This window comes from Carcharodon carcharias, chromosome 9 (genome assembly GCF_017639515.1).
Source record: "Carcharodon carcharias isolate sCarCar2 chromosome 9, sCarCar2.pri, whole genome shotgun sequence".
Classification (NCBI taxonomy): Eukaryota; Metazoa; Chordata; class Chondrichthyes; order Lamniformes; family Lamnidae; genus Carcharodon; species Carcharodon carcharias.
Genome location: NC_054475.1, coordinates 104,328,544 through 104,341,345, shown reverse-complemented (window position 1 = coordinate 104,341,345; position 12,802 = coordinate 104,328,544). Strand labels below are relative to the sequence as shown.

Sequence of the window (12,802 nt, the reverse complement as noted above, 5' to 3'; positions counted from 1 at the left end):
ACCACCCCCACCCCACCACCCCCACCCCACCCCCACCCCCCCAACCTTAAACTTCACCCCTTCCTTGGATTCACCTAGTTCTGTTGAAGGGTCATGAGGACTCGAAACGTCAACTCTTTTCTTCTCCGCCGATGCTGCCAGACCTGCTGAGTTTTTCCAGGTAATTCTGTTTTTGTTTTGGATTTCCAGCATCTGCAGTTTTTTACTTTTTATCCCCTACTAGTAAGCTACCTCCTGGGAAAGGGGAAAAACAATGTGGGATAACTCCAGAAAATTCTCCTTTAATCCTCTAAGATAATGGGCAGATTTTACTACCTATCAGGTGGGCGGGCCCAACCCAACCTCCAGCGGGCAGGGAGCCGATCCCTGCCGCCATTTTACAGGGGAGGGCCAATTAAGGCCCGCCCAGTGGGACGTCTGGCAGGAAGCGCTATGTGCTTCCTGTGTGGGCAGGGGGATTCCCTAAAAAGGAGAGTGCGTTCTTTCTCGCATGCGCAAGAAAGAGCGCACATCTCCCTGAGGCTATGTGCAGCCTCAGGGAAATCACTTCCACTTTGAAAAATATTAAAAATAGAAAAAAAATCCCTAACATGTCCCCCTCATGTGACAATATCACATGAGATGGGTCATGTTCATAATTTACATAATAACTTCATTAAAATTTTTAAAACCTTGCACGAAACCTCATCCCGCCGGTAGATGAGGTTTCATGTTTTCTCTATTTGCCGCTGGGGCTCCTGGTCTGCCCGCCAACCTTAAGGTTGGACGGGCAGGTCCTTTAATTATTTAAATGATCCCTTCAATGGCCTGAAATGGCCCAATGAAGCAAACTCTAGGATTTGGTGGTTACATCTTTAACATCACTTAACATACTTAACTATCCCTACCCCACACTATGGACAGAATTTTCCCATCGACGATTTAGGGGCGACAGGAAAGTGACGTGGAACGGCATTGGGATGAACCCCGATGTCATCCCGGTCCCTTTAAATTTTTAGGAAAGCGAGGGGACAGCGAAATCAGCTGTGCGCCCGCCGACCTGTCAATGGCAAATTAAGATCATTAAAGACCTGCTTGTCCAACCTTAATTCCATTCTCCATACTCTCTTTTACAGGCCGGGATGTCTTCTCTGTGATACCATATTCAGAAATGTACACCATGAACAGGATAGTTTGAAACAGTGCTTTGTTCAAACCAATTATCACAGACATTTTTACTCTGTTCCTCGAGCTATACATCCTGTTTGCAATAACAACTGCATTGATGATCTAATGTTTTGCAAAGCCTGGATTTTTCTGGCGGCAGGTGGGTTCGGAGGGAGTGGGCAGTCACGGAGCCAATCGCTGCCCGCGATATCGGCTCCATGCCGCCATTTCAATGAGCAGGCCAATTAAGGCCCGCCCAGCGTAAGATGCGAGCTGTAGCACTCAGCGCTACTTATGTGGGCAGGGGGAGGAGTGTCGGGGCCAGTGCGAAAGAGCGCTTCAATCTCCCTGAGGCACGGAGCTGCCTCAGGGAGATTGAATCGCTGTTGAAATGAGTAAATACATGGATTACAAATTTATTTAAACATGTCCCCTCATGTGACTGTGTCACAGGAGATGAGACATATTTTTATATTTAGGAAATTTTTAAAATTTAATTAATAAAAGCTTTAGGAACCTCACCCCGTTCGTGGATGAGATTTCCTAAAAAACGTGAAGGCCACTTGGCCTTTTTGTCTGCCTGCCAACCTTAAGGTTAGACGGGCAGCATTAACAATTACATTAATCATTTCCTTAATGGCCTTAATAGACCGTTTAAATATTGGCAGGCGCGCAACCGACTCCGTCCTGCGCCCACTGAACCAAACAGCACGAGAGAGCGCGATGACGTCAGGACGCACGCCCAACGTCATTTTATGCATCGGCATGTTGGGCCCGCTCCCCCACGCCAACTGAAAAATCCTGCCCCAAGTGTTTTCTAGTAAAATACCCAGATTTGTCTCTAGTGAGATTTCCTGAAGGTTGTTCCCATTTATGTTGTACTCTCAACACTTCTTAAACTTTGTATTTCTCTACATTAAGTTGATGACCCATTCCATCAGTAAAGTGATGGAAGGGGTCATCAACAGTGCTATCAAGCTGCACTTGCTTAGTAATCATCTGCTCACTGACTCTCAGTTTGTGTTCCACTATGGTCATTCAGCTTTTGACCTCATTACAGCCTTGGTTCAGACATGGACAAAACAGCTGAACTCCAGGGATGAGTTAAGAGTGACTGCCCTTGACACCAAGGCAGCATTTGACTGAGTGTGGCATCAAGGAGCCCTAGCAAAACTGGCGTCAATGAGAATCAGGGGGAAAACTCTCCACTGGTTGGAGTTATACATAGCACAAAGGAAGATGGTTGTGATATCGGAGGTTAATCATCTCAGTTCCAGGGCATCACCACAGGCGTTCCTTAGATTAGTGTCCTAGGTCCAACCATCTTCAGCTGCTTCACCAATAACCTTCCTTCCATCAAACGGTCAGAAGTGGGGATGTTCACTGATCATTGCACAATGTACAGCCCCATTCTCAATGGCTCAGATACTGAAGCAGTCCATGTCCAAATGAAGCATGACCTGAACAATATCCAGACTTGGGATGACAAGTGCCAAGTAATATTCACACCTCAAGTGCCAGGCAATCACCAACTCCAATACGAGAGAATCTAACCATCACCTCTTGACATTCAATGGCATTACCATCGCTGAATCCTTCAATAGGAACATCCTGGGGTTACCATTGACCGGAAACTGAACTGGACTAGCCATATAAATTCTGTATCTACAAGAGCAGGTCAGAGGCTAGGAATTCTGCGGCAAGCAACTCACCTCCTGACTTGCCAAAGTCTGTCCACCATCTACAAGTCAGGAGTGTGAAGGAATACTCCCCACTTGCCTGGATGACTGCAGCTCCCACAACACTGAAAAAGCTTGACACCATCCAGGACAAAGCAGCTTGCTTGATTGGCACCCCATCGACAAACATTCACTCCCTCCATCACTGACAAACAGTGGCAGCAGTGTGTACCATCTACAAGATGCACCGCAAAAACTCACCAAGGCTTCTTAGGCAGCACCCTCCTAATCCACAGCCACTACTATGTAGAAGAACAAGGACAGCAGATACATGGGAACACCACCACCTGGAAGTTCCCCTCTAAGCCACTCATGATCCTGACCTGGAAATATATCACTGTTCCTTCACGGTCGCTGGGTCAAAATCCTGAGACTTCCTCCCTAACAGTACAGTGGGTGTACCTACATCACAGGGACTAGAACGGTTCAAGAAGGCAGCTCACCACCACCTTCTCAAGGGCAATTAGGGATGGGCAACAAATGCGGGCCTAGCCAGAAACGCCCACATCCCGTAAGATTAATTTTAAAAAAGCAACATCTCCAACTTCTTAATCCAATCTCCCAACCTGTCCCGTTTCCTCTGTAATTGATCTGCTTGTTGGGGCTAATTACTTCTGCCAATTTTATCTCTGAGAAACACCAAGGACTTTGATATTATTCCTTCCCCCAAACCACATATTTAAAAGAGTGGTCCCAGAATGGACCCCTGCTGTAACCTTGGGCATATGTAACAATTAAACGAAAAATAAAAGTAACTCGAGGAGTTATTACCTGTATATTGGCTTTTGTTAAGTCTGAAGGTACAGATGAAGAATTAAACGATGGTTGAGAGATAGTTAACAAGCTGCTGGGTAGATAAAGAGAGATATCTACAATAGAAAATAAATAACAATCATTTTACATTTAAAATATCATCCAAAATAGTCAGAACAAGTATTTCGTCATCAATTGCCCTCGATTTCAGTTTTAACACGCAACCAAACACTTTGTCCATACTACACCCAACATACTTATCATAAAATCTTACAGCACAGGAGGTCATTTGCCCATTGTCACCTGTGCCGGTTCTCTTAAAGTGCTGTCCAATTAGTCCTACTTCCCTGCTCTTTCCCTATAGCCCTGCAGGTTTTCCTAGCACCTTTATTACATTCACAAATATTTAACTGGAACCTTTTGAATTGTGTGTAGAAGTCCAACAGGAATAACAGCAATCCCATTTGGACATCTTGCTCAGCTCAACAATAACTGAAATAATCCACTGACCACAGGAGAGAAACATGAATTGGCCATTTAAGTGAAGATGTGTAAAGCTAGGACTTCAAATTGTGCCTGGTACAAATAGTATTGGTAATAGTCAGATACAAAAAAAATCAAAAAGACTAATGGATGTTAATCTTAATAAATAAAGGGCTAGAATATAAATGGGAGGAAGTTTTTCTACTGCAATGAAGCCTTGGCTAGATACATCTGGGCCAGGATCTTTAGGTCGGCGGGCGGGTGAGTGGGGGCGGGAGGGGGCCACTGGCCGACGTGTAAAATGACGCGGGATGACATCAGGCAGAACTCCCGACGTCACCCCACATCATTTCAATTTTCAGGTTGGCAGGGGTGCAGCCGAAACAGCTTTGCGCCCGCCAACCTGTCAACGGCCTATTGAGGCTGGTGACAAACTCATTAACATCATTAATGGACCTGCCGTCCAATCTTAGGGATGGCGGGCAGGCCAGGAACCCTGGCGGGATTCAGAGAAAGCATGAAATCTCATCCACGGGCAGGATGAGGTTTCATGAGGGTTTTAAAAATTTTTTTTAAATATTTGATTTAAAGTGATGGACATGTCCCAACTCATGTGACAGTGTCACATGAGGGGACATGTCAGGGAAATTTTGTTTATGTACATTTACCATTTTTAAATTTGGCGTCAATCTCCCTGAGGCAGCACTTGGCCTCAGGGAGATGAGTGTGCTTTCGCACGCATGCACGAAAGAGCACACTTCGGCTGAGGGAATCCCCCCCTGCCCACACAGGGATGGCGGATGTCATGCTGGGTGGGCCTTAATTGGCTCGCCCGCCTAAAATGGCAGCGCGCCTCCAATCAGGGGGCGCCGATCGGAGGCACGCCTGCACGTGCCTGCTCCTGCACTTCCCCCCTGACGGGGGAATATTCTTCCCCTGGAGTCTGTATATAGTTCTGGGCACCACATCTTAGAAAGTATATATTGGCCTTAGAAGGAGTGCAATGCAGATTCTCCAAAATATTATCAGGGCTCCAAGATTACACAGACTTGTATTCCCTGAAATATTGAAAGCCAAAACATGATCTAATTGAGGTTATTTTAGGATTTTGAAACAATTGTTTGTGTAGATGGAGGAAAGCATTTTAAACTAGCAGTGGAGTTTAGGGCAACCTTAAAATCAGAGTCAGGCCATTAAGTAGAGAGGTGCTACTTGCAAAAGGCAGTAAAAGTATGAAACTCTTTCACCCACAAAAACAGGAGATGCTAGATCAATTAGTAATTTTAAATCTGAAATCGATAAACTTTTGCTAGCCAAGTGCATTAAGAGAAATGGAGCCAAGGTGGGTGGATGTTGTTAGAATACAGGTCAACCATTGAATGGCAGAGCAGGCTCAAGGGGCTGAATAACCTGCTCTTCCTCCTATAAAAATTGGCCAGCAAATAGTTTTGAGTGGGATATGAAGGCGGCACGAATTTTCCCAACTAGGATATATCTCCAGTGGGGGTGCAAAATATCCACGCACTTTGAGATACTGCCTGGCACATGGCCACTAGGACATTTACATACAATAGACAGGTTCCCTGGTCTCCACTGGGATTCACGCGAGATTAGAAGTAGAGTCTCAGGTACTTGTGTAGCCATGAGTTCTTGCTGCAGCATGGAGATGAAGAATTCACTGAGCAGTTTATGTTGATATATGTTGATTTTTGTGGGGATAATCGGAAGGGTGAAGAGGCAGAGGCAGGGTGGGAAGACAACACATGAGACACACAGACAAATAGGGAGAGCGACAGAGATTGAAGCAGAGAGCAAAACAAACAGATCGAGAATGAGACAGAAAGAGTGAGAACATAAGAAATCTTGGAATAGGCCCTTGTCCTTTGAGTCTGCTCCACCATTCAACAAGATCATAACTGATCTTCCACCTCAATTCCACCTTCCCCATTTCCCTCAACTTCCTTTGTACCCAAAAATCTATCAACATTTTGTTGCTGAGCGTCCACAGCTTTCCGAGGTAGAGAATTACAAAACCATTTCCTCACCTCGGTTCAGAATGGCCAACCCCTTATTCTGAGTCTATGACCCCGTGTTCTAGATTCCCCAACCAGGGGAAAGGTTTCTCAGTATCTAACCCGTCAAGCCCTTAATAATTTTAGATGCTTCAATTAGTTCACCTTTCATTCCCCTTAGTGCCAAGGAATATAGGACTTGTCTAATCTCTCCAGGACAATCTCTTCATCTCAGGAATCAGTCAAGTGAACTTTGCTGCACTCTCTCTAGGGCAAGCATGTCCTTCCTTAAGTAAGGAGGCTAAACCTGCATGCAGTGCTCCAGATGTGGCCTCACCAATGTCTTGTATATTTGTAGTAAAACTTCATTACTCTTATATTCCAATCCCTTTAGAACAAAAGCTAACATACCTTTTGCCTTCCTAATTGCTTGCTGTATCTGCATGTTAACTTTCTGTGATTCATGTACAAGTACTTCTGAATACAATCATTTCCCAGTCTTTCTTCATTCAAAAAATATACTAATTTTTTTAAACTGTTCTTACCAAACTGATAACTTCACACTTCACCACATTTCATTCCATCTGCCATTTTCTTATTCATTCCCCAACCTGTACACATCCTTCTGCAGCCTCTGTGCATCTTCCTCACTTCTTACATTCCCACCCAACTTTGGATTGCAAGCAAAGCTGTATGAGTTACACTCAATCCCTGCATGTAAGTCAATAATAGATCATAAATGCCTGAGCCCCAAGTACTGAGTCTTGTGGCACCCCCGCCCCCAAACCTCCCCCAATTACAGCCTACCAAACCACAAATGGCCTGTTTATTCCTAGTCTGTTTTCTGAACAGAACCAATCCTTAAATCAATGCTAATATATTCCCCCAATCCCATGAGCCCTAATTTTGTGTAATAACCTCGTGTGGCATCTCAGTGAATATTCTTTGAAAATCCAAATATCCTGTAACAATTATTCTCCATTATCCATCTTGCGAGTTACATCCTCAAAAGCAAACATCGCTGTCCTGAAGAATCAGTTTCGGTGGGAACAGGAGGCACATGATAAAGTATTTATGCAAAGAAGAAACTACCACTACACCAAGCATTGGAAGCCATGAAGGTTAAAGTGGCTCAAGAGAATCCAACTGAGTCAAAAAAAAGGCCGAAACCAGGTCAGCCGAGTTTAAAAGCGTTATGATAAAACCCAAGGGATTTAAAGGGGCCTTTTAGATTCAAGATAACCTGTTCCATAGTTGATTATTCACCATACTGATCTAGAAAGATAACTTGCATTTATTCCATGAACAATTCCTCCACATTTTTACTGAAAATTTAATTTGTCTAGTCTGTATGCTGATTTAAATCCCCCATGATTACTTAACATCCTTAATACATGTACTTCCAATATCCTGATTTATACTCTGCCCTACACTATAACTGTTAGGGAACCTGAAACAACCCCCAATAGCAGTTTTTGCTCCTTGTTGTTTCATAGCTCCACCCATTCCACTTCTTGATTTTCTGCGCAAAGATCCTTTTTCTCAACTGTATTTATTCCATCCTTTATTATCAGGGCTGCTATTCCTCTTTTTCCATTTTATCTACCTCTTCTAAAAAAGAAATACCCTGCAATATTTAGTTCCCAGCTTTGGTCACTGTGCAACCATGACCCTGTAATGGCAATTAGATCAAACCTGTTAATTTCTATTAATTCATTGAACTTAATGTGAATGCTTTGACCATTCACATATACAGCCTTTGGCTTTGACTTTTTCTGATTTTCCCTACCAAGAGAGAGAAAAACAGAGAGGCAGAGGGATCTTTTGTAAGCTTGATAGGTTAGATGATTTAGACAAGTGCAGATGACTTCTTTTTAAAAATATTGAAAAATAGTTAGAAGAATATTATTCATGAACACTACAATACACAGGTCATAAGCTCTATTTTAAAGAAGTGATAAGCATTGCCTTAAAACTGACAAAAGTAAAGGGTAAAATAAAATATTTTGTGAACTACAACAATAAACAGCAGTACTTCTTTAAAATATATTATCTCTTTCTTGTTCAAATGGCAACCGAGGAAAGGAGGAGGAGAGAAAGACTGGAACAAACAACCCAACCAATGGAGTTGTCTTAGCCATAAAAGAGATCATCAATAGCCCTGGGAGCCATAGCAAAATATGCAATTTCAACTGAATAAACAGAGTCAATTTTTAAATCCCCCTCAATAGTTTCCTAGTTGATGGCAACAAAACAGTATTTTCTGAACTGGAAAAGTGAAAAAATAACCATTGATACAGCATCAGAAATATGTTGTTACAAGTTATAATTACTTCTCTAAGAGTTTTCTTTTAAGACAGGAAAACAGATGGGATTCCTCCCCCTTCTTTTTATAAGAAAGAATTACTTGGCTCATCAAATGGACATCCTACTTGTCTGTCCAAGGATTCAAGGTTAGGTTAACCCTTAAAAGTGCTCAAAGTCACAGCAAAATGTCTAGAAAAAAAAAATCAATGATACCAAACTAACTTTGAATGTTAAGTCCTTTTGCTTTGTGTACCAGAGACAGGAGGTCCCGTGTAGCATGTGCAGCAGCACGGAAACGATGCAGACCCTTTTTCTGTGCAGTCGGCAGCAAATGAGATTGTGATGGCTTGCTCTCCAGCAGTTGGCTTAAGTACACGGTTAACTCATCCCGTCTTTCCACTGTGGCAACGAAGACACTCACACTTAATGGGTACAAATCTTGACAGGCGTCAAGCAAGACACAAACACTTCCGCATTTGAAGATTCGTATAAGCAGGCAGGCAGAGCGAAAGAGACCTCAAGCTTTGCAAATTCATGCACATTAAATGAACATTCTGCAGCAGCCATGAAAAAAAGTTCCCGTTACCGTCAATACATTGGCTGACTGACCTTCGTAAAACAACCAAACATACAGCCAATGAAGAAAAGAAGAATAAGAAAAGGTCTGTTCGTCAATTTACACCTTCCACAGACTACGTACTGTTTTAGTATGGACTCTAATCTACCTATTTAATCTAAAATAATTTACATAAATATTTCCTGATTCCCAAAGACAATCAGGGAAAAAACAGGAGCAATAATGTGTTATGATTCCAGCTGAGGTTATCCCTGGACAAGCCTGATCCCAGAGAGGAACTCAGCTTGATAGATCATAACCTTTAATTTGCTTGTTTAGATACATGGAGAGTGGCTACTGAATAGAGTCACCAGAGTCAGCTGATGACCTTTTCATAAAAGAATAAAACATTAAAGAAAAGATGAAGTATATAACAATATTCCTTCATCCTCAACTATACTTTTACAGGTATATCCGGTTTTTAAGGATAATACAAGTTACAAAAACTCCCATATACTTTAATGTTCACAGTAGGTACACAGTCCACGTAAATCTATGGCAACCTGTGGTCAGATGAAAGACACTTTGAAACCAAGTGACAGATGCCACCTCAACCAGATGTTATGGATCTCTTCACAACTCCCCGCCGATGGTTGTCACACCGTGAACCAACCGGTCTCACTGAACTCCGTCTTTCACATGAGAGTTTCCAATCTCCACTCTCCAAGAATCTACTTTGGAATCTTCTCCCAAACTGAAGCTCTCTCTCAGACGCCTTCTGCAAGGGTCCACCTCCAAGGTTTTGAACTCTTTTTCTGATGTTCCTCTTCCCTGGGTCACCACATACATTCAAGCTGTCTGCCACGCATTCTCTCTCACCGACTCAGCAGTCAAAAGTGCCACTGCTTCACATGCCCATTGCAAAGAGTTACAAACCTTCAGTTGTCTCTTTGAACCTTCTTGCCTCTTGCAAGCTGTTCTCACTTTAAATCTGCTTTCCGCAGCTTTGTCTCTTTAAATCTGAAGCTTGAAGCCTTTCTCTCTATCCCTCACTCTTAACTTCATTAACAGGACCTTTTCCAGGTTCCTGTCCTTTCTTTGACTTAGAAAGTCTGCTCAAGACTTTCCCCTGTTCCACTCACCTGGATTTTGGGGTCTTATCTTGAGCTTGAGACTGGCTATCTTCCTCCTTTGTTCCAGTCTCTTTCTGGAAGCCACTTTCAGCCAATTTTAGCTTGGGAGTAGCTATCTGTCCCTCCTAGGTAGCTTCTGTTTGGCAGCTGTCTTCCAAACCAGCTGAACTCCAAAAGCTTCCAAAATAAACTGCTGTCTTTCGTCTTCTGTAAATGTGTCTGTGGGAGGGACCAGCCTCTTTGGACCCCTGTGGCTAGGCAACAGCACTGTTTTTTCTACTCGTGTTTGCTTAACTTAAGTCATAAACTCTACTTAGAAATGCAAGCACCTTTTTAAAGTGAAACGAAAACTCCATTTGACCTTTCTTAACACATAGATACAGAAATACAAATCAAACTTAAACTTCAAAGCTAAAACTCATTCCTAACACCCACAAATACCAATATAACTTAAATTGTCTCTAATTCCTAACAAATGGCATTGCCCTCCTGCCCAGTAGCTCAGAAGTAACTATTTCTACATATGTGCCATCTCAGGCTGCAGCCATTTCTATTAGCCTCTGGTTCCCAACCAAATGTTTATTGAGGTCCTACTGGAAGGAGTAAAATTGATTTGGATCTAGGCTGGAGCAGGTTTAAAGATGTTCTATTGATATTCTGTATTCAGCTGCACATCTCTATGATGATCCCAAACAGACTCGATGAAAATGCATGCTGTGGCAAATTGCTCATACAAAAATACTTTACTTGGTCTAAACAGGATCAGTAGCTCCAGATTTAATCATCATACGAGTTCTGCTGGAGAAGCACCTTAGGTCCAAATCTGAATTCACAATTTATAAAGATCCACATTCCTGAGGAACACTACCATGGTTGCTGGTGGCCTTGTGCAAATGTCATTAAAGTAGTATTTTGTTTGCCTAGATTGTCTTATGTATAGCAATGATCTTTGTATGTTTGTCACCCGATCTAATACTGCTCATTAGACAAAATAATTTTCTGATCACCATTATGTTTTCTTCAAAAGCGGAAAATGCCAATCTGTTAAACTAACTTATCTCAAGCAAGACAGCAGTACAGGAATGACAATAAGTCTCTGTTCCCATCAGGGGGTCCCATGCCTGATAATTATCCAGTAACATTCTGTAAAGTGGGAATATATGGATGTCAGGTGAGGGCAGGACAGGTTTTGGCTGTGATGCTTCCTGCGATAATATCCTGCCAATGATCACAGCTGACTAAATGTCCACTTAAGCAAGGGCCAGCTAGATGTCAGTAGTTAGTGAATTAAATTGCATGAGTCATTGTCTTCAGGGGAATTGAGGTGAGTACTAGATTGGAAAAAAATCCAAAACAAAATATATGTTTTGAACACCAGGTTGCCATCTGCCTCTCCCCAACCTCAGTTCATGCATGGATAAAAAAAAATTCAAAATTATGTTCAGATATAGTAGAATTTATGAAAGGTGAAGTATTGTTGAGGATTTCAAAGGGAGAAAGTCACAAAGGCTTCACGCTTGGCACTCTCAATAAGGTTAACGTTGAAAGTTCTGATACTGATAGCTAAAGGTTCATCTGTTGAGAGTACTGACAGCATCGAAATAGAGTACAATCTAGCCCTTAAGATCAGCAGTTCCTTCTAGCTTGAAACGTCAACATCAAATTAATTGGAAATTCAGGATCTTAACAGGAATTGTATGCATCCTTACTCATTTCTGCTAGAAAATGAGGCACAGCAAACAGCAGAAAGCAGCTGTAAACAAAACGGTGACAGCTTGACACGCTCTTCGGTTTCTCAATAAGCCGGACACAGCGATATTTCAAACAATCAAATACAGAAATTCCATTGAAAAGGAATATAGCAATTAAGATCTATGTAGTATAATTATATATTTATAATTTCCCCCTCACTTTAATTTTTATATTAAAAAAGCACGACTTAATACTGAAAATAGCCAAGCACAAGACAAGCTTTAAGTGACTCAACAGAACATACCCATACACCTAAAATAAATGCAGTTTGTGCAATAACTTCTACTATAGCAGGAAGCAAAATTATTTTCACCATCTCATATGCCCTATTTTAAAAGCACAGCCAATAATTTGGAGCAACTTAATGTCATGCCACACTAAAAGCAATAATGCAAACCCAGGTATGGAGAGTCCAATCACCAGAATCCTGAATCACCTTAGTGTAATGATGATGAGGATTTTCACAGCCCACAAATAAATTTTGATCCCATTTGGCACAATGGTGAGAGAATGAGTGGTTCAATTCATATTATAAAATGTAATGACTGACATTCAGTTCAAAATAATTTCTGCATGTAGAAAATAGTAACAATGGCTGAATCTTTCATATTCTACCCTAATACCATAATTTCGATTCTTCAATAGCAAATTTTAACTACACCATGTGCATGCTTTTTAAGACACAAATTCCCTACCTGGAAGCCAGGCTAGTGGGTGGGGGCAACGTAGCGTGCAGTTTGGAGGGTCATGGTTGATCACTTGCTGTTTGAACATCATTAAAGGAGTCAGGGAGAAAATGGAGAGAGGGAGGAAGAACATAAGAAGTAGGAGCAGGAGTAGGCCATTCGGACCCTCAAGCTTGCCCCGCCATTCAATAAGATCATAGCTGATCTGCCCCAGGCCTCAACTCCTCTTGCATGC

The 12,802-nt window shown here is 42.1% G+C and overlaps 1 protein-coding gene across 6 annotated transcripts in view; it reads right to left on the bottom strand.

Annotated features, from left to right (window-relative positions):
- phka1a (phosphorylase kinase, alpha 1a (muscle)) overlaps positions 1-12,802 on the bottom strand; it is a 116,711-nt gene that overhangs the window by 33,811 nt on the left and 70,098 nt on the right. For 4 of the 6 annotated variants that reach the window (XM_041195230.1, XM_041195231.1, XM_041195232.1 and 1 more), the window contains 2 exons: positions 8,663-8,839; positions 3,657-3,754 (listed from right to left, as the gene is read on the bottom strand). In XM_041195230.1, coding sequence (XP_041051164.1) covers positions 3,657-3,754; positions 8,663-8,839 — 275 coding nt within the window. The remainder of the gene's footprint in view (positions 1-3,656; positions 3,755-8,662; positions 8,840-12,802) is intronic. The other 2 variants (XM_041195233.1, XM_041195234.1) reach the window with 1 other exon arrangement.